Source organism: Narcine bancroftii, chromosome 6, assembly GCF_036971445.1.
Source record: "Narcine bancroftii isolate sNarBan1 chromosome 6, sNarBan1.hap1, whole genome shotgun sequence".
NCBI classification, from domain to species: domain Eukaryota; kingdom Metazoa; phylum Chordata; class Chondrichthyes; order Torpediniformes; family Narcinidae; genus Narcine; species Narcine bancroftii.
This window is the reverse complement of record NC_091474.1, coordinates 37,362,637-37,389,516: the sequence shown is the minus strand read 5'-3', so window position 1 is coordinate 37,389,516 and position 26,880 is coordinate 37,362,637. Positions and strand designations below refer to the sequence as shown.

At 41.6% G+C, this 26,880-nt stretch overlaps 1 protein-coding gene across 3 annotated transcripts in view; it reads left to right on the top strand.

Moving 5' to 3' along the window:
* The window catches only part of LOC138735954 (ankyrin repeat domain-containing protein SOWAHA-like), an 84,184-nt gene extending 59,416 nt beyond the window's left edge, over window positions 1-24,768 (top strand). The window contains exons 5-7 of one of the 3 annotated variants that reach the window (XM_069884649.1): window positions 497-559; window positions 23,463-23,564; window positions 24,667-24,768. In XM_069884649.1, the coding sequence (XP_069740750.1) occupies window positions 497-559; window positions 23,463-23,564; window positions 24,667-24,717 (216 nt within the window). In that variant the 3' untranslated portion in view covers window positions 24,718-24,768. Of the gene's footprint in view, window positions 1-496; window positions 560-13,018; window positions 13,121-23,462; window positions 23,565-24,666 lie in introns of those variants that run through there. The other 2 variants (XM_069884651.1, XM_069884650.1) reach the window with 2 other exon arrangements.
* Window positions 24,769-26,880: the final 2,112 nt, after the last annotated feature.

Here is a 26,880-nt window from a genome sequence, read left to right as displayed (position 1 = left end):
AAACTATTCACAGTAACAAATCCATTGAGCAATCCCAGCATGCCCTTGAGATGATGAACAAAAATGATGCACTCAGAGGAAACCCACACAGTCATAGAGAGAATGTGCAAGTTCACACAGCACCTTGGGTCAGGATTGAATTAGAATTTGTGAGGCTGAGAGGCATTAGTATTTACTGCAGCTTCACTATGCCAGCTCGGTCATGTCAGTTTCCATCTGACATAGAAAATAGCATTATTGGCACTAGTGTGATTTGCAATTTGGAATACTAAGGTATTGCAGAGACACAACCTGTCTTGGAAATGACTGTAATCAAGTTCCACAAAGGAAGTGACCATTTTGATTTGAGTACTGAATAAAATTGTGCTGTGCAATTGATTTTTCTGGATAATTTAATATTAGAACTGGGCCCATTGAGTGTAATGGGCACAAATAGAAGGAGAAAATATACGTGTAACCTGCTTTTGTCCCTAAACTGTCTTATTTTATATTTCAGGATGACTTGGAACAAAATAGATTTGAGGATGGAAGTGGAAGTATGGGATCACCTTCAGTAGCTGTAAGTATTGATACTTTCATTAAAGTAAAGCTTGCTATTTGAATTCTGTTGTATAATTTCATTTGTCATTTTTTTTTTTAAAAACTTGTATCACATAAACCCAAACAGAGTAAACTGAATAATATTTGTGAATTAACTAGTTTTTGAACCCAATTTTTACCTTCCTATTTTTTATTATTAGTAGTGGATTGTTCGTATTAACCAGCAGCTTCTGGAAGGGAGGGGATTGAATTAGATATTTAATATAGTGTTTTTCTCTTTATCTTTTAATGCAACTTAAGTCTCAGTACTATTTGTGTTGCTATACAAGATTTGTTAATACTTTATTTTATTGTTATGTACCCTATGGAACATTTATTTGATAAAACCAATAAAAATATTGAAAAAGATGAATAAGCTATAAAACTTTACTATTTCAAATTGGTAACACTTTATAAAATTGAGATTTTCATGCAGCAAAAATAATCCACTTGGAGAATTGGAACTGAAATTTCTGCTCATTCACACACACAAAAAAAAATTGGGGGCCTTTTTTAAGGGCTATTTAATATTTACAATGAAATTTTTTATTTTTAACTGTTGCCTTGAAGTACCAAAATAGGTTAAACTGAAGTATAAACTGAAATATTTTTGGATTGTTTAGCAGTGAGTTGACGTAAGTGCTTCCCATGATCTGGACTTGCAGCTCTGGGAGTTCAATCATTAGTTTACATATTGTTGTATCAAATTCGATCTTCTATTAGTCTGATTCATTCCTGCAGTCTTTTGTGCGTACAAAACTATTGTAAACATGAACTCGTAATTTTACAGTTCAAGAAATATGGTGTTTGAGTCCTTGCTGAGGAAAGGAGCTAATTGGATATTGCTTTAAACAATCAACTAAAAGGTTTGAGAAATAAAATGCAGACTGGTTGAATACTAAGTTGAAACAGAGGAAATTAGTTAAATTTCAAAGCTCAAGAGAAAAATTGATAAAATAAAAGATTGATAAAGAAAGGAATGGAAATACTGTATCTTTTTAACATCCCACTGCACCCCAAAACTCTAATGCCTCCAATGCCAGAGAGATTGATCCTCATGCCATTTTCCTCATACTTTAAATACTTGTGACATGTTTGATTTGTGCATATCATGCAAAAACAATTTAGGAATGACAGATGCAGTACTACTCTCAGAATTGCGAGGTGCTGCAATTGGGCAAGTTGAACCCGGGCAGGACTTGCTCTATTAACGACAGAGCCCTACAGAATGCGATGGAGCAGAGCGACCTCTGGACGCAGGTATACAGTTCTTTAAAGATGGCAGTAGAGATAGAATATTGAAAAGAACATTTGGGATGCTTGCCTTCATTGGTTGAGATATTGAATGAGTTGCCATGTTAAAGTTATAAAAGACTTTGGTGAGGCAAGACTTGGAATGTTGTGTGCAGCTTTGGTTGCCTAGCTATAAGGAAGGATATTTCATAGTTAGAATGGTTTATGAAGTTGTTACCAGGATTAGAGAAGTTGAATAATGAGAGACTGGAAAAAGTAGTCCTGTTTTATTTAGACTGTAGGAAGTACAGACTTGATTATATTGAGGTCTATAAAAACACTAGGGGCTTTGAAAAGGTGAATAGTGACAGTCTGTTTCCTAGAGTGGGAGAATCTCAGATGAGAGGGCATAACTAGCTATAAGGTGTGAGGGGTGTGATTTAGAATGAATAGCTTTCCACTCAGAGGTGGTGGGCATGTGAAATGAGCTGCCCAACAAAGTAGTGGAGGCAGGTATGGGAGCTTGCTTTTAAACAAAAACACTTGATTAACTACATGGATGAGAGGGAAGGAGACTGGAAGGGTATGTGCCAAATGTGGGCAAGTAAGACTAAAGCAAGAGGTCGCATTAGTTCAGCACAGATAAGATGGGCCTGTTTCTGTGCAGTCTGATTCTGAAAGCTATTTGGTTGAAGGCAGTATTTCTCAAAGCTGCAAAAGACATCGGTGGCATTTTCACAAAGCGAACAGTTGTAGAACTCGTTCAGGTTTTTTGGATATTCATATTTCTTGTCGGCTCCTCATCTGAAATAGCTTCATTGTATATAAAATAACAACAAGTAGCAGTCTATAAAATTTAGTTCAATTTCTAACATTGAATCCAATTGGCAAATTGACAGTAATTTACCTGGTATTGTTTCATGTGCTGAGTATTTTCCAAGATTAGAACTGTAGACTATTACAGAGTTTGTTTTCTCAATGAATGCCATTGTCAGAATGTTTGTTTTGTAAAGTAATATACAAAAGCAATTTTCAAAGACCATTTCACTTCTGTAAGAATTTAGTATTATTATTGAGAAGTTTCTTCATTTGTGTATCAAGCTCCTTTATTTCAAATGAGTTGTGCAATCTGGCATTTTCTATGTTCATTTTATCTTCAACTGTTAAATGTGTCTTTTGCAAATTGGTTGTAATTATTGGGCAATCTTTTCTTCTTTGGCTTGGCTTCGCGGACGAAGATTTATGGAGGGGTAATGTCCACGTCAGCTGCAGGCTCGTTTGTGGCTGACGAGTCCAATGCGGGACAGGCAAACACGGTTGCAGCGGAAAAATTGGTTGGTTGGGGTTGGGTGTTGGGTTTTTCCTCCTTTGTCTTTTGTCAGTGAGATGGGCTTTTCGGTCTTCTTCAAAGGAGGTTGCTGCCCGCCGAACTGTGAGGCGCCAAGATGCACGGTTTGAGGCGATATCAGCCCACTGGCGGTGGTCAATGTGGCAGGCACCAAGAGCTTTCTTTAGGCAGTCCTTGTACCTCTTCTTTGGTGCACCTCTGTCTCGGTGGCCAGTGGAGAGCTCGCCATATAACACAATCTTGGGAAGGCGATGGTCCTCCATTCTGGAGACGTGACCTACCCAGCGCGGTTTTATCTTCAGCAGCTGTCGGCCTCTGCCATCTCGAGTACTTCAATGTTGGAGATGAAGTCGCTCCAATGAATGTTGAGGATAGAGCGGAGACAACGCTGGTGGAAGCGTTCTAGGAGCCGTAGGTGATGCCGGTAGAGGACCCATGATTCTGAGCTGAACAGGAGTGTGGGTATGACAACGGCTCTGTATACGCTAATCTTTGTGAGGTTTTTCAGTTGGTTGTTTTTCCAGACTCTTTTGTGTAGTCTTCCAAAGGCGCTATTTGCCTTGGCGAGTCTGTTGTCTATATCGTTGTCGATCCCTACATCCGATGAAATGGTGCAGCCGAGATAGGTAAACTGGTTGACCGTTTTGAGTTCCTCAACATGGTTATCCAACTGCACGAAAACCAACAAGGTCGGGTCAGATACAGCAATGAGCTCTCTGAACCCTTCTCCATTAACAATGGCGTGAAGCAAGGCTGCGTTCTCGCACCAAGCCTCTTTTCAATCTTCTTCAGCATGATGCTGAAACAAGCCATGAAAGACCTCAACAATGAAGGTGCTGTTTACATCCGGTACCACACGGAAGGCAGTCTCTTCAATCTGAGGCGCCTGCAAGCTCACACCAAGACACAAGAGCAACTTGTCCATGAACTACTCTTTGCAGACGATGCCGCTTTAGTTGCCCATTCAGAGCCAGTTCTTCAGCGCTTGACATCCTGTTTTGCAGAAACTGCCAAAATGTTTGGCCTGGAAGTCAGCCTGAAGAAAACTGAGGTCCTCCATCAGCCAGCTCCCCACCATGACTACCAGCCCCCCCACATCTCCATCGGGCACACAAAACTCAAAACGGTCAACCATTGGGCAATAGCTGCATAGAAATTGTATTTCCATTGATGTTTATATTCCATGTGATCTCCTACCTTTATCTTGCCTTGTTTCTGTATTCTATTTTTCTCTTTTGATTATTTGGTCTCCTCAAGCACATTTTTCTCTGTCACTCCATGTGGAAGTAAGTTCCACGTTTTGTGTATTCTCTTGGTAATAATATTTCTCTTGAATTCTTTATTAATTTATGGTTGTCCTGTGTTTAGGAGTGTTTTATCTTTTGTCTGCCTTTTCTGATCCTACAGTATCACTTCCATTTATCTTCTATTTTCTTTCTTGATGCTTTTCAGAGTCCATTTCTACAAAGTTCATGGAAATGCATGAGCATTGCAACAGGAGAAAAGCCCTCAGCATCTCAGATATGTTTTGCCATTAAATCAAAGCTGATCTGCAGCTTCATTTGAGCAGGTCTGCCATGCCTACAATCACCCACTTGTGCCTTTCTTAAAGGCAAATGAAAAGAACTTGTTTTGCTGAGGTAGTGCTGTCAACAATGTGCTATGCAATACAATCCCAGACAATTTAGGTCTGTGTTACACATTGATTTAACAACACAGGATATAACAGGCCAGAGAATCTACCAGATGTCTGGAGCTAACTTAAACAGAAATTCAAGGGTTAGAATCACTGAATTATTTCTTAAACTGTGTACAAATTGTACTGCACATGGACATAAGGGAGGTTATCTTGTGGCTGAAAGACTCTGTAATTAGAGTTCCATTTCAGAGACATACACATCAGCACCGTGTCCAGATGGAATGAACCTATAGTGGAAAGAATAAGCATGGCGAGAAGAAAGGCTTTGAACTGGCAAGTGAAGGGAGTATTTTTTTGGCAGGAAAGTGTTTTGAAAACAAATGAATGTGAAAAGACCATTAGTTCATATTCAGGCCGACTGCTACATAAAGTCATAAAATAATGAAATTTTTTTTTAGAATTTTAAGAATGGCTTTACATTTGTGATTTTTCTAGTAATTTGGAACTGCAATGGAAAATTCCAATGCCAGATGTAACTTCATTTTGCCTTGTCATAACCATATCCATAATAATGAGATAAATTTAAATCGATTGGAGGTGCTACTAAGAACATTTTCCTTTAATTCTCGCTTCATGTGGGAACTCTAGGAAGCTTATAAGTTCCCTGAATAACCATCATGTAGAAAGTCCTAATACCCGTACAAGGTGGACACAACCCAATTACTGAATTCAAGCAAGTAACTCCATGGTCATCTGGCCAAGTAAAGCTTCTATAATTGTCACGTAATACTACATTTAGAATGTAACATACATGAAAGTCTTTAAATTTTGTCTACTCTAAGACACACAGAGTCGCCACTTCATCCAGCACCCCTAACAGGAAGTCTCCCTTCCAAGTACTGACCAGTCCTGAGCCTGCTTAGCTTCTGAGATCAGACAATCTGAAGCGTATTCAGGCTATTAGGTAGCTAGAGGAAGGCTGTAAAGATCACATGCAAGATGAAGGAGCAGAGGTAGGCCCATTGGCCATCTAATCGTTCTGATCTATCTTCCCACTCCCCGACTTTCTCCACACAATCCTTGATGCCCTGACCAATCAAATACCTGTCAATCTTTGCCTGAAGTAGACACAACAGCATCACTTCCACAACTGCCTATGGCAACAAGTTCCACAAACTCATGACTCTGACTAACAAAATATTTCCACATCTCTATTTTAAATTGACACCCTTTTATCATGAAATTATGCACCATTTCATCAGATGCAAGGATCGACAATGAGATAGACAACAGACTCGCCAAGGCAAATAGCGCCTTTGGAAGACTACACAAAAGAGTCTGGAAAAACAACCAACTGAAAAACCTCACAAAGATAAGCGTATACAGAGCTGTTGTCATACCCACACTCCTGTTCGGCTCCGAATCATGGGTCCTCTACCGGCATCACCTACGGCTCCTAGAACGCTTCCATCAGCGTTGTCTCCGCTCCATCCTCAACATCCATTGGAGCGCTTACACCCCTAACATCGAAGTACTCGAGATGGCAGAGGTCGACAGCATCGAGTCCACGTTGCTGAAGATCCAGCTGCGCTGGATGGGTCACGTCTTCAGAATGGAGGACCATCGCCTTCCCAAGATCGTGTTATATGGCGAGCTCTCCACTGGCCACCGTGACAGAGGTGCACCAAAGAAAAGGTACAAGGACTGCCTAAAGAAATCTCTTGGTGCCTGCCACATTGACCACCGCCAGTGGGCTGATAACGCCTCAAACCGTGCATCTTGGCGCCTCACAGTTTGGCGGGCAGCAACCTCCTTTGAAGAAGACCGCAGAGCCCACCTCACTGACAAAAGGCAAAGGAGGAAAAACCCAACACCCAACCCCAACCAACCAATTTTCCCTTGCAACCGCTTCAATCGTGTCTGCCTGTCCCGCATCGGACTTGTCAGCCACAAACGAGCCTGCAGCTGACGTGGACTTTTTACCCCCTCCATAAATCTTCGTCCGCGAAGCCAAGCCAAAGAAGATGCCCTCTTGTCCTAGAATCCCCTACTATGGGAAATGTCCATGCCTAATCTACTCTGTCCAGGCCTTTCAGCATTCAAAATGCCTTTGAGGTCCCCCTCATCCTTCTGTACTCCAAGAGATGACATTCGTTCATCATATATTAACTTTCATTCCTGGTATCATTCTAGTAAATCTTCTCTGAACCCTCTCCAATTCCAGCACGTCTTTTCTCAAATACAGCGATAAACTTAATTCTGTATTCCAAGTGAGATCTCACCAGTGCTTTATAGAGTCTCAACATTGGGATGTATGCTATCCCTCTAGAAATGAAGGCCAACATCTTTGTGAGGTTTTTCAGTTGGGCCTTCTTCACCACTGATTCAACTTGGAGGTCAACCTTAGGATATCCTGCATGATGACTCCCTAGTCTCTTTGGATCTCAGAATTTTGAATTTTCTCCCCATCTAAACAATAGTCTGGTCATCTATTTCTTTTGCCAAAGTGCAGGGCTGGCACCAGAACGAGTGTTTGGGGGAGGCATTAAGGTAACTTGGGGGAGGGGGTGCACAGTCTGACAGTTGTAGACTTGCTCTGCTGTGGGGGGGTGGAGGAGGGAGGGGGAGGTTGGCCTACCTACTGAACGGACATAAATCTCCTTTGTCCCTTTGATGTAGCAGCCAAAAGACCTGCTTTTATTTCCCGAAAGTCACTAGTGTGTGTCAAGCTAGGTGCTAGTGATGCTTGACAGACACTACTGATGCGGGCAGAGAAGGGTCTGACAGCCAGCGATGGCCATGAGCATATGGGGCACAGCACCTCACTTGGGGGAAATGCCTGCGGATGCCCCCGCCCCTCCCTCCGGCACCAACCATGCCAAAGTATATGGCCATACACTATCCAACTTTCCATTTCATCTCTCTCCACTTTGCCCATTCTCTTAATCTATCCAAGTCTCTGCAGCCTTTCGATATCCTCACCACCACCTTCCCTACCATCTATTTTGATATCACCTGCAAATTTTGACACAAAGCCATCTATTCCATAATCCAGATCATTTGTATTCAGCGTAAAAGGAAGTGGTCCCAACACAGACTCCTGCGAACACCACTGGTAACCAATAGCCAACCAGAATAGAATCCCTTTATTCCTACTCTGTTTCCTGCTGACCAGCCAATGCTCTAGCCATGGTGGTATCCTAGCTCTGGATATCCTGTGGAAACTTGGCACCAGTAAGTGTGTTTGCAGAATTCTGGGTAAATGTGTTGCTATGTTAAAGATCCAGCCAGTGCATCGCCACAGCAACGTAAAAAGGCTGGGAGTTAAGGGAACGTGGTTTCACTAGCATCAGTTGGAAAGGTTTCCACATGATATGTTGCCTTCTTGGAAAGGATAATCTAGAGAAAGTACAAAACATTTTGAAGAGCAGGAAAAGGAACGGATGCATTACATGGTGTTGGAAGAATGTTGAAAAGTAGGACCTTGAGTTAATTATTACAGTTTGTTGAGTACTCAGTAGCAAAGTTTTAAAAAAAAGGTGGTGAAATTATGAGGGAAAGGAGGTTTCAAATGCCAGAGGATTTGAGGTGAATTCCAGAACCAAAGATGGATGGGGTCTGTAGGCTAATTGAGTGTATTTGTGCAGTGTGGGCTCATGGGCCAGAAAGGACTGTTACCATGCTACAATCTCTAAAAATTAAAATCAAACAGTGAGGATTTGAACAGAAAATTGCAGCAACTACAGCATTGTAGCCTAACTTTTCAGACGAATGATAAGGCTTTGAGAGAATGCCAGTCTTCAGAGCTTTCCACTGAATGGTACCAGGTGTGAAAGACTTCAACGGTTATGGTAAAGTAGATTTTATTTTCATAAGAGCAAGAAAAGTTGTATAGAAATTTTGATGGACTTAAAGAAGGTAATTAATGGTAAATAAAAGGAAATGTTTTTTCAGTGTGAGGCACAATTACAGTTAACAAATGATGCTGAAATGCTAAAATCTTTTTTTGAAAAAAACACAAATTTGAGTTAAAAGTCTGATTTTAAAAATGTGGAGTCATTTTCAGCACGAACCATCTCAAAGGTATTAAATATTTGGAAGGGCAAAATATCTTTAATCTGTGGATGGAGTCCCTTGCTGGAACTCAACACCCCTCTCTGTAACTGGATTCTGGGCTTCCTAAGAGAAAGACCACAGTCTATCTGGGTAGGTAGCAGAACATGGAGTGAGTCATGCTGAGCGCAGGTGTACCACAGGGCTGTGTGCTCAGCCACTCCTGTCCATGCTGCCAACCAACGACAAATCGCCGGATCAAGCTCCAACTGAGTCATCAAGTTTGTGAATGACACAACGGTAGTAAGCTTCATCAGCAACAACGATGCCAAATAACAACTTGAGTCTCAACATAGACAAGACAAAGGGGATGATCCCTGGGCTTCAGGAGGGCCACAAATTACCACTCTCCACTATACATCAATAGCTCGGTAGTGGAGAGAGGAGAGAGCACCAAGTTCCTTGGAGTCCACTTAGCAAGTGACCATTCATGGACACACAACATCTCCTTAATTATCAAGAAGGCACAAGAGCTACTGCACTTCGAGATGACCAAAGCGGCAAGGCTACTGGCCATCATTATGTCAACCTTCTGCAGGAGCTCTATTGAGAGTGTCCTGGCTGGCTGCATCACAGTGTGGTACAGTTGCTGCAGGGAAATGGATTGGTGGTCAATCCACAGGACCATGAGCATGGCAAAGAGGATTACTGGGGTCTCCCTTCGCCTCTCCACGCCTCCCCTCCCCATCGACGTGATCTATCAGGATTGTTGTCAAAAGAGGACATGCAAAAATCGTAGAAGACCCCTCCTACTCTGCACACTACATCTCTCATTTACTCCTGTCGAGAAAGAACTGCAGGAGGATCAGAGCCAGCACCACAGGCTGAGGAACAGATTCTTCTCACGGGCAATCAATGTGCTGAACAACCAAAGAAACTTCTCACACCAACCATCTGAGACTCTCATAGTGACTTAAACAATATTTATTTATTTTTATATGTACAGTATATTTGTCCTGCATACTGATTGTCTGTATGCATGTTGTCTGGTTGTGTACCTGCATATTTTGCACCAAGGACTAGTTCATGTTGATTGTGCAATCGGGTGGTAATGAACTTGATCAAGATTGTATCAGTGTAGAGAACTCCTTACATTCAATCTATGATCTGCCTTTTTTATACCTGATTAGTCACATGTCCAGAATTTTACTTGCTTATTTTTACCTCTTGCCAAAACAAATTATTGAAGTTCTTGATAACAATAACACCTAAATAATTAAACTGATTTTTAGCAATTTTAAAGAACAGTAAGTTCTAGAGAACTGGAAGAGTTCAAAACAAAAATCTCACTTTTCTTGAGATTTAATTCATAACCTGTGAATTGACCAAATTGATGAAAGAGTGATAAAATATCTGAAATCGAACAATCAGAGTCAGATTTATTCAATAGAAGGTAATCAGCATAAAGGGAGTCTTTATAAGCATTCCCACCTCTTGTAATTCCATAAATATCAGGATTGCTGAAAGGCCACTGCTAATGGTTCTAATGCCAGATTAATAATAATGGGCTTAAAGGGCAGCCTTGTCTAGTTCCACAGTGGTTTGGATTTTATTGAATTGGTAAAAATTGAAGCAATAGGAGATTAAATAATAATTTAATCTAATTAATAAATTTAGGACCAAAGTTAGATTTTCTGGGGGATGTAGTGAGCAAAATAAATGGCGACAAGGTATTGTCGTGAGAGCTGGTCTCAGTGGCCGCTATGTTGCACTGGTGTCACTGCCCCCTCAACACCACCGCCACTAGCCCCATCCACTTAGTGCCACCACTAATACTGTCCGCTCATTGCAGCCATTACCCCCCTCTCAGTGCCAACAATTCCCCCCCCCACCCCCACTCTGCTCAGCACTGCCACGAGCCCCCGCTCAGCTTGGTGCTGCCACTAATTTTCTCCCCCCACCCCAACTCAGTGTTGCCACTAACCCCACCACCCAGCTGAGCACCGTCACTAACCCCTCCCCAGCGGTGTCATATGGGGGGAGGGAACCCAGGATGTGGCCTCAAAGCCAAGGGGGCAGCAGCCCAAGAGAATTTCGGAACCCTTGCTTTAAAGGAATCCAAGATTACCAAACCAGAGACCTCGGAGGAGGAATTTTTATCAAATAAAAGGCAATTTAATCTTTCATAAATTCCAAAAAATCAGGATCAGACAACAAAATGGTATTCAAGTGCCATTGCTTTGTGGTTCTAGGTAAGTCTGGGCTATTAATAAATAAAACTACCGGAGAATGATCTGAAATGATTATACTCTCATATTTACACGAGTCAACAAGTGGAATTAATTGTTGGTCAATAAGGAAATGATCAGTCCTTGAGTATTATGTACATTGTCTTTGGCTTGGCTTCGCGGACGAAGATTTATGGAGGGGGTAAATGTCCAGGTCAACTGCAGGCTCGTTTGTGGCTGACAAGTCCGATGCGGGACAGGCAGACACGGTTGCAGCGGTTGCAGGGGAAAATTGGTGGGTTGGGTGTTGGGTTTTTCCTCCTTTGCCTTTTATCAGTGAGGTGGGCTCTGCGGTCTTCTTCAAACGAGGTTGCTGCCTGCCGAACTGTGAGGCGCCAAGATGCACGGTTTGAGGCGATATCAGCCCACTGGCGGTGGTCAATGTGACAGGCACCAAGAGATTTCTTTAGGCAGTCCTTGTACCTTTTCTTTGGTGCACCTCTGTCACAGTGGCCAGTGGAGAGCTCGCCATATAACATGATCTTGGGAAGGCGATGGCCCTCCATTCTGGAGACGTGACCCACCCAGCGCAGCCGGATCTTCAGCAGCGTGGACTCGATGCTGTCGACCTCTGCCATCTCGAGTACTTCGACGTTAGGGATGAAAGCGCTCCAATGAATGTTGAGGATGGAGCGGAGACGACGCTGGTGGAAGTTTTCTAGGAGCTGTAGGTGATGCCGGTAGAGGACCCATGATTCGGAGCCGAACAGGAGTGTGGGTATGACAACGGCTCTGTATACGTTTATCTTTGTGAAGTTTTTCAGTTGGTTGTTTTTCCAGACTCTTTTGTGTAGTCTTCCAAAGGTGCTATTTGCCTTGGCGAGTCTATTGTCTTTCTCATTGTCGATCCTTGCATCTGATTAAATGGTGCAGCCGAGATAGGTAAACTGGTTGACCGTTTTGAGTTTTGTGTGCCCGATGGAGATGTGGGGGGGCTGGTAGTCATGGTGGGGAGCTGGCTGATGGAGGACCTCAGTTTTCTTCAGGCTGTCTTCCAGGCCAAACATTTTGGCAGTTTCCGCAAAACAGGACGTCAAGCGCTGAAGAGCTGTCATTAAAGAATAAATTACCACCGTAATTGATTTATAACCCTTTATTCTGTTTGTTAAATCTGCTGAAATATTTGTGTACGTGTCATTCAGTCTGCAGAGTTCCTTTATAAATGTATTGAACGAGCAGATAATGGATGCACTATTTTGAACATCTGAGAACACTTAACAGAGAATTGATGGAGATATTTCAATGCATCATGGGGTGTCTTGTGATGTTTCTAAAAAGTAGCAAAATTGTGATCCAGACAGTTTGCTTAACTATTAAAATAAGCACACAGATATACAGTGTATCACAAAATTTGATATCAAGAATGGACTGCTTTTGGCACTTGTATTAAGGCAGTGTTAGAATGTATTAATTTATTATATTGATTATGAAGTGTTTCCAACAGTAAACATTATGTCAGTTTTGAATGAATGCAGTTGTTGAGGGATCATCCATCATGAAAGCATAAGCCCATTTTAATAGTCTGTCAAGATCTGTTTTTATTTGCCTTGGGTCACTCATCATTGAAAGGGATGCAGTGTGTAATCCCTTGATACAAAGTGAATTCTATTCTAGGAATGTGTTAAGCTGTTTTATGGATGTGCATAGTATATTATTCCAACAAGTAATTACACTAAAGTGGTGACATTAAAGCAACTGTGATTGCAGAAAATGATCAGCAAATTAGATCTTATTACTGGGCACATCAAAAACTTGCCTTAATACTTTAACTCTGTCAGTAATAATGTTATATAATCATCTATCAGACAGATATAGGCTAGGTGTGACTGAGGTACAACCAAAGATCTATATTTGAGTAACTCTTATTTTCTTTTCCAGATATTTTTAAAATGGATTGTGCATTGCAGTTCAGTCGATTGAAAGTATTAATATAGATGGATAATAACTGACAGATTTGAAAGACTGTTCAACTGATTTTGTACAAAGATTTGTTAAACTATAAATATAATTTTATTTACAATATTTCTTTCCAAATTTTTTTCTGAGTCAACCTTTGTTCTGTTGCAAGTAGTAAAATGCCTAAAGTGAACTTACAGAATGGAAGAAGGGCTTTTTAGGCCTGCTCGACCATTCATTAAGATCATGGTTGATCAGATTTTTAACCTTGACTCCTGTTTCAAGGTTTCAATCCTACTCTGGTACTACTCCCCAACTCTTCCTGTACTTTTGCAGAACTTCACAGTTTTATTAAGTTCACTGCCAACTTCCACATGGTCCACAAATTTAACTGGACTGTTTCTGACACCTCTCTCCTCTTCTTTGACTTCTCTGTCTCTGTGTTAGGAACATAGGAAGTAGGAACAGGAGTAGGCCAAAAATGGCCCATCGAGCCTGCTCCACCATTCAATACGATCATGGCTGATCTAATTTATGACCTAACTCCACCTACCTGCCTTCTCCCCATATCCCCTAATTCCTCTATCATGTAAAAATTTATCTAACCAAATTTTAAATATGTTTAATGAGGCAGCCTCAACCACTTCCCTGGTTAGAGAATTCCAAACATTCACTACTCAAGACAAACTATGCATGGATATCTATTACAAACCCACTGAATCTCACAGCTAGCGGGATTATACTTCCCATCCTGTCCTTTGTAAGGATCCCATCTCTTTCTCACAATTCCTCCACCACATCTGTTCACAGGGTGAGACCTTCCACATCAGGACATGCAAAATGTCCTCTTTCTTTAATAAATGTGGATTTCCCTCACAGTCATTGATAAGCCTGTATCCATATCTCCATTATTTCTTGTACCTCTGTCCTTACTCCAACTCTCCCCAAGCAGAACAAGAACAGAGTTCCTCTGGTCCTCACTTTACACCCACCATCCACATCTGGGTTTCAGCATCTCCGAGGATCTGTCCTGGATGCATCACAAAGAAGGCTTGCAGCAGCTATACTTACTGAAGTGCCTGCGGAGATTTGGTATGTCACCGAAGACTCTCGAAAACTTCTACAGGTGTACTGTGGAGAGCATTCTGGTTGGTTGTATCACTGCCTGGTATGGAGGTGCCAACTCTCAGGATAAGAATAAACTCCAGAGGGTTGTTACCTCGGCCTGCAAAATCACAGGTATCAGATTTCACTCCATCGAGGACATCTACATGAGGCGGTGTCCTTACAAAAGCAGACTCTATCTTCAAAGACCTTCACCACCCAGGCCATGTCCTCTTCACTCTGCTTCCATCGGGAAAAAGGTACAGCAATCTAAAGAAGAGCTCTCAACGGCACAAGGGCAGCTTCACAAGATCACAAGATAAAGGAGCAGAAGTAGGCCATTTGGCCCATTGAGTCTGCTCCACAACTCCACCTTGAGCTAAACTGTTCTCACATCTAGTTTCAAATTCTGACCTTTTCCGCATATCCCTTGATACCCTGACTAATTAGATACCTGTCAATCCCATCCTTAAACTCCCCCAATGATTGGGCCTCCACGGCTGTATGTGGCAACGAATTCGACAAATCCATGACCCTCTAGCTAAAGAAAAAAATTTCCTTATCTCTTAAATGGGGACCTTCTAATGCTAAGACTATGCCCTCTTGACCTGGATTCACCCACCTATTGACATCTCCTCTGCCCAATTTTTCAGCATTCGAAATGTTTCTGAGATCCCTACTGCCGTCAGATTCCTGAATAATCAATAAAGCAAAGACACTGCCTTACTTTATGTGGATTTTTTTTTAAAGTAATGTTTTATGATGATTATAATCTAAATGCTTGCATTCCAATGCTGCCGAAAAACACCGAATTTCATAACTTGTTCATGACAATAGATTCTGATTCTGACAGAATCCTCAGAAGCTTATGCCAACTTCAGTATGATCCCCACTACCAGTTGCATCTTCCCTTCTCCACCCTATCTGCTTTTTGCAGGGATAAGTCTCTCTCTTAGACTCCAGAATTTGTGTGTGTTTTTCACTTAACCACGGTGCACAGAATCCAGTGTTTTACCTCTTAGTCTCCACGGTCTGCTTTTCCCTCCCCACCCACCTTTCCTCCTCGGTTACTTACTGAAATCTCCCTCAACTCTATCCAAAGCTAAAAAGAGACCTTGTGAGATAGAGGTTTACGTGCACACCAGTGGTTCTCTACTCTGTCCAGGCCTTTCAGTATTCAAAATGCCTTCACGACATCTCCCCCTCATCCTTCTGTACTCCAATGAGTATAGATCAAAGGGCCAACAATCATTCCTCATATGCTAACCCATTCATTCCTGATATCATTCTAGTAAATCTCTGAACCCTCTCCAATGCCAGCACATCTTTTTGATAAGGCATCCAAAACTGTACACAGTACTCCATGTGAGGTTTCATCAGTGCTTTATAAAATCTCACTCAACATTAGTCCTTCCTCTTGTTTACTAACCTTCTAGAAATTCGCATTCTTCACCACTGACTCAGCCTGGAGGTTAACATTTAGGATATCCTGCAAGAGGGCTGCCAAGTCCCTTTGCATTTTCTCCCTAGCTAAATAATAGTCTACCCATCTATTTCTTCTACTAAAGTACATGACCATACACTTTTCAACATTGTATTTTATCTGCCACCTCCTTGCCCAATATCCTAATCTATCCAAATCTCTCAGCAGCCTTTCGGTATCATTACCACCACCAGCCCTACCACATATATTTTGGTATAATCTGAAAATTTAGTCACAAAGCCATCCATTCCATTATCAAAATCATTTACACGCAATGTAAAAAAAAAAAAGCGGCCACAACACCCACATTGCGATTAGGAAGCTATCAATTCCCAAGAACTTTCAGGATCCTTATTCACCATTAGAACTCTTGCAATTTCGGACCTGATGCTTGGTTCCAAAAAGCCATTATTATCCAGTGTGATGGAAATAGTACCAGATTCAGACTTTCCAAATATTGTCTCTATCCCATTATTATCATTCTCTATTATGTATCCCTAGATTTCAGTTTGTATCTTAGAAACATAGAAGATAGGAGCAGGAGTAGGTCATTCGACCCTTCGAGCCTGCTCCGCCATTCAACGAGATCATGGCTGATCTTAAAGTTCAGTACCCCGTCCCCGCCTTCTCTCCATAACCTTTAATACCCTTATACTGAAGAAATAGATCTAATTCCCTCTTAAATATATTTAATGAACCTGCCTCTACTGCCCTCTGTGGCAATGAATTCCACAGATTCACCACCCTCTGGGTAAAGAAATTCCTCCTCATCTCGGTCCTAAATGGTTTGCCTATTATCTTCAAACCATGGCCCCGGGTTCTGGATTTTCCCATCATTGGAAACATCTCATCTGCATCCACTCTGTCCTGTCATGCCAGAATTTTATATGTCTCTATGAGATCCCCTCTCAATCTTCTAAACTCCAGCGAGTACAATCCCAATGTGCGCAATCTTTCCTCATAAGTCATTCCTGCCATTCCAGGTATCAGCCTGGTGAATCACCTCTGCACACCCTCCATTGCAAGAACATCCTTCCTTAGATAAGGTGACCAAAACTGCACACAATACTCCAGGTGGGGTCTCACCAAGGCTCTGGACAGCTGCAATAAGGTATTCTTGTTCCTATACTCAAACCCTCTTGATATAAAGGCCAACATACTATTTGCCTTTTTAACCGCCTGCTGTACCTGCATGCTCGCCTTCAGAGACTGATGTACAAGTACCCCTAGGTCTCTCTGCACTTCCCCATCTCTTAATCTGTTGCCATTCAAATAGTAATCTGCCCTCCGGTTTGTATTACCAAAGTGGATATCCTCACATTTATCCACATTGTAGTGCATTTGCCATGTATCTGCCCAGACCCTCAATTTATCCAAATCACACTGGAGCTTCCTGACCCCCTCTTCCGTGCACACAACCTCTCCTAGCTTAGTGTCATCTGCAAATTTGGTGATATTACATCCAATCCCCTCATCCAGATCATTAATGTAAATTGTGAACAGCTGGGGTCCCAGTACAGATCCCTGTGGCATCCGACTGGTCACCGCCTGCCACTCAGAAAATGAGCCATTTATCCCAACTCTCTGTCTTCTACCTGCCAGCCAGTTCTCAATCCACATCAATACTTTGCCCCCAATCCCATGAGCCTTGATTTTGGAAGCCAGTCGTTTATGCGGGACCTTATCGAAGGCCTTTTGGAAGTCCAGGTACACCACATCCACTGGCTCTCCCACATCTATTTTACCTGTCACCATCTCAAAGAATTCCAATAGATTTGTCAAGCACGATTTACCTTTTGTAAATCCATGTTGACTCCGTCCGATCCCTTCTCTGCTAGTTGTATGCTCCGCTATTACATCCTTAATAATGGATTCCATCATTTTGCCCACTACTGATGTAAGACTCACTGGCCTATAATTCCCCATTTTTTCTCTACCCCCCTTTTTAAATAGTGGGGTAACATTAGCTACCCTCCAATCCATGGGTACTGATCCTGAGTCTATCGAGTTCTGGAAAATAATTCTTAAAGCATCTGCTATCTGAATGGCCACTTCCTTATGTACCCTAGAATGTAGATTATCAGGCCCTTGGGATTTATCTGCCTTCAATCCCATCAATTTCCCCAAGACCATGTCCTTAGAGATACTGATTTCTTTCAGTTCCTCCCTTGCATTAGTCTCTATGTTTCCCAACATCCTTGGGAGGTTATTTGTATCCTCTCTTGTAAAAACAGAACTAAAGTAAGAATTTAATTGGTCTGCCATTTCCTTATTCCCCATTATATATTCCCCTGATTCCGACTGCAAAGGACCTACTCTGGATTTCACCAATCTTTTTCTCTTGACATATTTATAAAAGCTTTTGCAGTCGGTTTTTATATTTGCCGCAAGCTTACTTTCGTAATTTATTTTTGCTCTCTTGATTAATCCCTTTGTCCTCCTTTGGTGCATCTTGAACTGCTCCCAGTCTTCGGTTGCGGTACTTTTTTTGGCCAATTGATATGCTCTCTCTTTGGACCCAATGCTGTCTCAAATTTCCCTTGTTATCCTCGGTTGAGTCATCTTTTTTGGTTTATTTTTATGCCAAACCGGTATAAAGGATTTTTGCAATTTCTCCATTAGATCTGAGAATGCTTTCCATTGTCTAACCACAGTCAACTCCCCCATAAACACCACCCAATCAATCTTACTCAACTCCTGTCTCATACCAACATAATTCCCTTTATTTAAATTTAGGACCTTAGTCTCGGTTTTAATTTCATCACTCTCCATGTCGAATGAGAATTCGATCATATTGTGATCGCTCCTACCCAAAGGACCTCGTAGAACAAGATTGTTGATTAGCCCCTTATCATTGCATAATACCCAATCTAAAATGGCCTGCTCCTGAGTTGGTTCCTTGACATATTGGTCTAGATAACCGTTCCGTAAACATTCAAGGAATTCCTCCTCCTCAGTATTTTTACCAATTTGACTAGTCCAATCTATATGCAAATTAAAGTCTCCCATGATGACAGCTGTTCCCTTATTGCACGCTTTTCTAATTTCTCTTTTAATGCCTTCCCTCACCTCTACACTACTATTTGGAGGCCTATATACCACCCCCACTAGCGTTTTCCGCCCCTTGCTATTCCTCAGTTCTTCCCATATAGATTCCGCATCTTCCGAGTTGATATCCTTTCTGTCAATTGTGTCGGTCCCTTCTCTCACCATCAGTACTACCCCACTCCCTTTTCTTTCTTGCCGATCCCTCCTAAATATCGTATACCCCGGGAGGTTAAGTTCCCAGGCTTGCCAACCCTGCAGCCATGTTTCTGTAATCCCAATCAAATCATATTTGTTTATCTCAATTTCCACAGCTAATTCATCTACCTTATTCCGAATGCTTCTTGCATTAAGATATAAAGCCTTCATATTTGCTTTTTTCACCCTCCTTGCTCTTTCTGATTTTTTACTTTTGCTGCCTAACCTAACTTTTCCTGCTTTATCTTTTCTGTCCTTTGCCCTATAATGCTTCTTGCATTAAGATATAAAGCCTTCATATTTGCTTTTTTCACCCTCCTTGCTCTTTCTGATTTTTTACTTTTGCTGCCTAACCTAACTTTTCCTGCTTTATCTTTTCTGTCCTTTGCCCTATAATGCTTCTTGCATTAAGATATAAAGCCTTCATATTTGCTTTTTTCACCCTCCTTGCTCTTTCTGATTTTTTACTTTTGCTGCCTAACCTAACTTTTCCTGTTTTATCTTTTCTGTCCTTTGCCCTATCATACAGGTTCCCACCCCCCTGCCAAATTAGTTTAAACCGCACCCGACGGCTGTACCAAACCTAGCTGCCACTATATTGACCCCTTTTGGGTTTAGGTGTAACCCATCCTTCTTGTAGAGGTCATGCCTTCCCCAAAAGAGATCCCAATGATCCAAGAAGCCAAAATCCTGTCCTTTACACCAGCCCCTCAGCCACACATTCATTTTTCTTAACCTTCCATTTTTGTCCTCAGTTGCACTTGGCACAGGTAGCAAACCAGAGATCACCACCCTGGCTGTCCTATTTCTTAGATTCTGTCCTAGCTCTCTGTAATCCTTTTTCAGTCCTTCCTCCTTTTTATCTATGTCATTGGTACCCACATGTACCAAGACATCAGGCTGTTCGCCTTCCCCTTTTAGAATACCCTGGACCCGATTTGAGATATCCCGCACCCTTGCACCAGGGAGGCAGCACACCATGCGGGCATACCTATCTGGCTCACAGAATCTCCTGTCTGTATTTCTGACAATGGAGTCCACAATGACCACTGCATTCCTCTTTACCTTTTGGTCCACCATGCCAGGCTCAGTGCCAGCGACCTGGTCACTGCTGCCAGCTTCTGTCAGGTCATCTCCCTCAAGAGCATCCAACAAAATATACCTGTTACTGAGAGGGATATTCACAGGTGTGCTCTCTATTTTCCTGGTATTTTTCTTCCCTCCTCTGACAGTTACCCACTTACCTGACACATCTGGTCTTGGGGTAACTATGTCCCTGAAAGTTGTATCTATCAACTCCTCACTCTCCCTTACCAGCCGTAGGTCCTCAAGTTGCAGCTCCAGTTCCCCAACTCGGTCCTTAAGGAACTGCATCTCAGTGCACCTGACGCAGATGTGGCTGTTTGGGAGGGTGGGACTCACCCATGGTTCCCACATCTGACATCCAGTACAAAGCACTAACCCCATAGGCATGACTGAGCTAAAATAATGCCACTTACCTTTCTTCTCACCTGCTTTTGCCTAAGCCTGTTGAGCCAAAGGCTGGAAGTCCCACTCCTTCAGTGCCAGGCTGGAAGTCCCACTCCTTCAGTGCCAGGCTGGAAGTCCCACTCCTTCAGTGCCCCACTCACTCAGTGCGCCGCTCCTCGCTGGCCGCTCCCTCCCCTTTTACTCCTTTTACTGGCCCCTTGACCAATTAACCTTGACCAATTAACCCAGTCACTCTCTCCAAGCTCCTGCTCCTCTGACTCACAGCTCAAACTCCAGCTGCTGCCCCCTCTTGTAATATGAGACAAGTGAACAAGTAAGGAAGGTAATGTATAATCTACTCCATTTACTTTATTCTTTCTACTAGCTTACACTTTTTGCTTCACCCCATGCACAGCCAGCTCTCCTTAAACCTGCTTTTGGCAGAAGGTCATCTGCTATTTTATTATTTTAGATGTTAGCAAACCCAGGTTATTCTGGTTGTTATTGAAATACAGGATTCACCACATGGTGAATCAAGAATGCTAATCTAGAATTGGTTGGGTAAATTAGGTCCTTGACCAAATGCCACAAGTTGTGATAATGGCCTGAACCAAACTTGCCTTGGCAGTTGGAAGCTTCTGTCCATTCACCTGATCTGGACAGAAGCAAGGTTTTTCCATCATGCCCAGTTTTGATGGAAGCTTGGTCTTGGGCAGAGTTGAGCTGAAGCCCAATCCCCCCCAGAATACCTCTGATCAATGTTATGTAAAAGATCTGGGCTTGAAGTTACTCCACTATCAAAGGATTTCAAGTGCCTAAATATCTCTGGGTCTTCTGAACCATTTCAAGAGTGTGATTTTAAAATAAGAAATAATTAAAATGCCAAATTGTTTTACTTTTGGGTTATTAAATACATACTATCTTCCTTCTTGCTTCCAGTGCTCAGCTCTCTGATTCTGATTGAATTTGATATAATCTCTAATGTCCTTGGTCTGACTTGTTGTAATAGTAATGAAGTAATTTTTCCAGTATACCATATTTTTACACATATAATGCGCAGAAAATCATAAATGATGTAAAAATATTTTTGTATATTTTTGGGTGTAGTAGTCTAAATTCTGACCGACAAAAGCAATTTGCATTTAAATGGGACATGAGACAAAGCACATACCAGTATCTGCCACATTTAATCACCCAATTAACTTTCCCCCAGAGGTAAAACTCAGGATCACTGTGGTTTTTGTGAAAAAACAGACTAATACTGGACGAACTCAGCAGGTCAAACAGTGTCTTTATGAGGGCAAAGGTGAAGATGCATCACCAAGCCCGAAACGTTGGCGATGTATCTTCACCTTTGCTACATAAAGGCACTGTTGAGAAACCTGCTGAGTTTCGACAGCATTTGTGTTTTTTCAACTTGCCCTCAGAGGGGCATTTGCCCATTATAGAGATAATGTCCTGCTGCCACACATTAACAAGATTCGGAGAGGAATCAATTAAATTGATCAAAGAAAGGCTTCAGAGTTGAGCAGGATTTTAATTCTAATGTTGTCTCAAATCAGAGGCACTTGATACATTAATCTCCTCCCTCAGGGATGGACCTGGGCAATTAAAATGGATAAGGTGCCGTGCCCTAGCCAGAATGTCCCATTTATAGGAATATGATGGCATTCAGTCCAAAGAGATATTCCCAAGATCAACATTTCCCATGCCCGCTATAAATTGTGCGTGTTCTTTCACTTCATGCTCGCTATAACATTCTCATGTTTGCTATAAATTGTGTCTTTTCCATGCCCGCTATAAATTGTGCACATTCTTTCATTGCCGCTATTATATTCTCATGCTCGCTATAACATTCCCACGCTTGCTATAAATTACCGGTACATTTTCCCCACGGCTGCTATAAATTGTGCATGTTCTTTCAATGCCGCTGTTATATTCCCACACTTGCTATAAATTGCCGGTTCGACTTTCTCACACCTGCTACAAATTGTGTGCATTCTTTCCAAATGTTAAAATGTTCATATAGCGCACATTATATGAATAAAAATATGGTAGTGTTGGGACCCTAGCAAGGCAGACTCACAACAGATGACTGATGTAGTTCTCTCTGAGGCATGCGAATGTTTCAGAACAATTCCAGCGTGCATTTTTCGTTTCATCAACTTCCGTAAAACTGGATTTTTGGACAGGAAGTATGTTTACTTTTTGATGCCTTTGAGCTTTTTGTGCTTGCCAAGATTCTGTTTATACCATGAAGGTATCAAAAACATTTGCAAAATTAAAGCGAACACCTTTCATCAGAAATTGCTTTCGTCTGCAATACATCCACCCCTCTTCCCAGTGCCCCCCAGCAGTCCTTTATGAAGGTAAATAAAATGGTTTTATGATGTGGAATTCCTGTCATTGGGAATTTAATGTCATTGCTCAGACTCCTCTGTTTGGTGTGAGTTGGATTCTATCATCATCTTGACCTTGACTATTAGGTCTATTTGTATATTTCAGTGGTTCTCGACCATTTTCATTCCATTCACATACCACCTTAAGTCATCTCTTACTAATCACGAACCACCTATGACATCCTATTGTTAGTCAGAGTAGATGGGTGCAGTAACTGAACCTGTGGTTACATTGACCAAAGTCCATGAAATCTGTTGTACACATTTCTAATTAGCTAAGATCAACCTTTCAAAAAAACTCCCTTCAAAATGCACAATCTATTGCAAAGTATCAATAGATGTGACCTTATGAGGATTGAAGTAATAACTAAAATGGTGGTTCTCAGTCTTTTTTTCCTACTCACATACATATGCCATAGGTGCTCAGTTAGTAAGGGATGACTTAAAGTGGTTTGTGAATAGGGGTGGGGAAGTTTGTGAACCACTGAACTAGGAAGTGCTTAATTTTATCTACTGTAAAATCTATGTCTTGATTACAAAATTCCATTTTATAATACGTGGAATTACTTCGACTTTAGAAGGTCTAACATATAAGATTATGTTTTTATCCTGGTATCTGATGCTGTCGTTTGATAATTTCCCATGGAAACGAACAATGTCAATTTTCTTCAGTGTGAGAATGAAAATAGTCCATTAAACAAATGCTTTTTCAATCTTTTTCTTAAAGTTGGATCCTTTAGAGAAAGAGTGGCTGAAGTATGCTGCCATTGGACATTTAAGTGCGTTGTGTGAGCTTCTGAGGCAGGATCCATCTCTGGCAATGAAAAAGGTAATCCTTGCCCCAATTATGTGTTGTAATGGAAAGATTGCATGGAGAAGTAATTGCAACCAATATGTTTTTTTAAATTTGAAAATAATATGCGATCTTTTCTTAGTGCATTCAATTAAAAAGGTATCTTCAGCATATCATTCAAACATTCTTTTAAGTATAATGTTTGTTAAAATTGCTGCATGAGGAATGGGCCTGCTAAAGTAATAGGCTGCCAACTTCTTCACTCACTATTGACCAAAACAAAATTGAATAGCCTGCATCTAACTTCTAAATGCAGAAACTAGGTGTTCCAACTTTCTTCTATCGCTCCACGCATGGAACATCTAATTTCCTGTAACTGCTGCAATAATCTAAGAGTTCTGATATCAGGAATTTTAGACTCAAGTGTGCAGAAGGACTTGATTGCTTAAAACTTAAGTAGGAGGCTAGGAGTTTATCAACTCCTGGCCATTGGGAGGGAATGGATACTGCCCCTCCCTGAGATATTCACACTTCAGCTTGTTTTGTCCATCTGCATTGCAAGCAATACTGAATAATCAAAGTTAAATTTCTGGACTACCCAAGCAAATATACATGTATCAATTACCATAGGGGTTCATTTTCTATAAGGGTGTACCCATTACCCTACTTTTTTTACTGAATACTTAATTCAATAATCAACATGAATGCCGATTCTCATCAAGTAATCAGGAAGTGTGATTGGAATATCTTGTGCAGAGTTGAAATGTCCTTCAACACTGTGCAACAATTTTACTGGAAGTGGCTGATCAGACATCAATTAAGCAACTAGGCCATTGCTTTCAAAAATATATTTCTTCCACCTGTGCCTCATGGAGATTCACTTCCGCAGGGGTCCAGTTTCATGAGTCATAGAGTTTTTTGTGGAAATGAAATAAAACATTGAATTTCTAAAGGAAATCTGGCTTATCGGGATAAACATGCATATTCAACATTTATTGGATATATTGTGTGGTATATTTAGGATGATTGCATTTTATTAAAGGCCTTTTCTCCATTTGTCATTTTTGTAAAAAGCTCAAAGAAAACTTCTAAAATAATTTTCTCTCTTTCATGCGAACCATTCCATGGAAATGCTAAGGACTTCACATCTGTAAGTATCTGTGATTCTGATTTTTATTTGGATCTTTGAAAATGTTTTAATTTAATGGATAAGACCAAATCCCCACAAGTGAGTCAGTATTCGCCAATATTTTGACAAACGAAGTAAGATGATTTGATAATGCTGCCGGCTACAGTGCACTCAGCTCAGTCAGAAGGTTGTGGATTCGTGTTCATCACCAGAGATGATCGAAAACACCATGGAGTACTGTCTTTCTGATGAGACATCAACTTGAGCATACAGTGCCCTCCATAATGTTTGGGACAATTTTCTTTTTTGTTTTAAAAATGGCTTTGCTGTCAGAGCTGCTGTAATGGCAGCGCTGCCGCTGGTGTGGGCCCGCGGAGGTACAACACTCCTTTGGGGTCCAACCACCCAGTCTGACTGCCATCAGCTGTGTACATGCTTTGAATGGCCTGTTAAAGGAGCCGACGGTAGTATTATTTAATATCCCGTGACCGCGAGGTCTGCGCCTATGATTGGCAGCATCCACGAGAGGTTGCAGACTCCAGGGAAGCGGAGGACTGGTGCAGGGGACCAGAAAACAGGAAGAAGACCACCATTTGAGAAGGAGAAACAGAGGAGACAACCCACAGAACGGTGACCACAGTAATGGACCAGTGAGTGGCTCAAGGAACTACACAGACAGCAGGCTGTTGGTGACTCAAGGCGAGGAACCCATTGGAGGCTATGGGCGTCTGGAGGCTGGGACTCGCACCAGGCTGCAAACTGCTGGAGACTGGCTTGAAACTGGCTGAAGGGGTACCAGGTATCAAAATGCAAATGGGGGTTGAGGGCGCTGAAGGTTTCCTAATCGTATTGGAGGTTGAGATCTGATGCTTGGATTGCTGATGGTTTGGACTGGACTCTGTGTGGCTGCAGGCGCTATGGGAGTGCTGGAGGTGAATCCACGAACACTCAGTAACTCGGGGAACTGTAAGAGGTGCTTCAGGAAACTTCTGCCATTGATGAATCTGTCTGCCTTACAGCAGACAAAGCCAATTTTGTGTAATATGACACTGCTTTTAAGACAACAATAAATTGAATCTTGAATCTTAAATTTATAATCAAACAATTCACATGTAATTAAAGTGCACATTCCAGATTTTATTAAAGGTTACTTGTACTGTACACATTTTGGCTTCATTATGTAGCAATTACAGCACTTTTTATACAAAACTTCCTCATTCAGGGGACCATAATGTTTGGCTTCACAGTTGTTGTGAGTACTCAGGTATGTGTAATTGCTTCATTGGTGCAGGTATATGAAAGCTAAACTTGCTTTTGATCACCTTTAGAGTCTTTCAGTGCTATTTTTTTCTATATATCAAGACCGAAGTTGTGCCAATGAAAGTCAAAAAGCCAGTATGAGGCTGAAAAACAAGAATGAAACCTTAAGAGACATCACCCAAGCCTTAGGATGACCAAAGTCAACTGTTTGGAATGTCATTAAGAAGAAAGATTGTACTGGTGAGCTCAGTAATCGCAAAGGGACGGGTAGGGCAAAGATGGCCTCGGCTGCTGATCACAGAATTCTCATCATAAAGAAGAAAAATCCCCAAATGTCTGTCCAACAGATCAGAAATACACTTCAGAACGTAGGTGTGGATGTGTCAATGAGTACTGTTTGCAGCAGACTTCATGAACAGAAATACAGAGGATACACTGCAAGATGCAAGCCACAGAAACAGGATGACCAGATTACAATTTGTCTAGAGCTATTTAAAAGACCTTGCAGAATTCTGGAAAAAGATTTTGTGGGCAGATAAGACCAATATTAACTTATGTCAGAGTGATGTCAAGAGCAAAATGTGGAGCCGTAATGCCCAAGATCCAAAGCATACCACCTCATCTGTGAAATGTGGTGGGGGGTGATTATGGCCTGGGCATGGTGTTAAAGTCAGCCCGTACTGTAATAAAACAAACAGCAGAACCAATTAAGTGTACAACAGTTTCTTTATTTAACCTTGATTACACTAGCAAGAGAAGGGGTACAAAGAAAGAGTTCAGTAACTCGTTCTCTACACTGAACCCCAGCTCAAAGCATAGAGTGTTCATCGTACTTTTATACACCATTGGCAGGGGAGACCCTACAAGTTTGACACATCTTGTGATTTTGTGTTTATGATAACATGTCCCCCTCTGGTGTCTGCATACGGCTAGAAAAGACATCAGGGTGTCCTTACTCTTAAT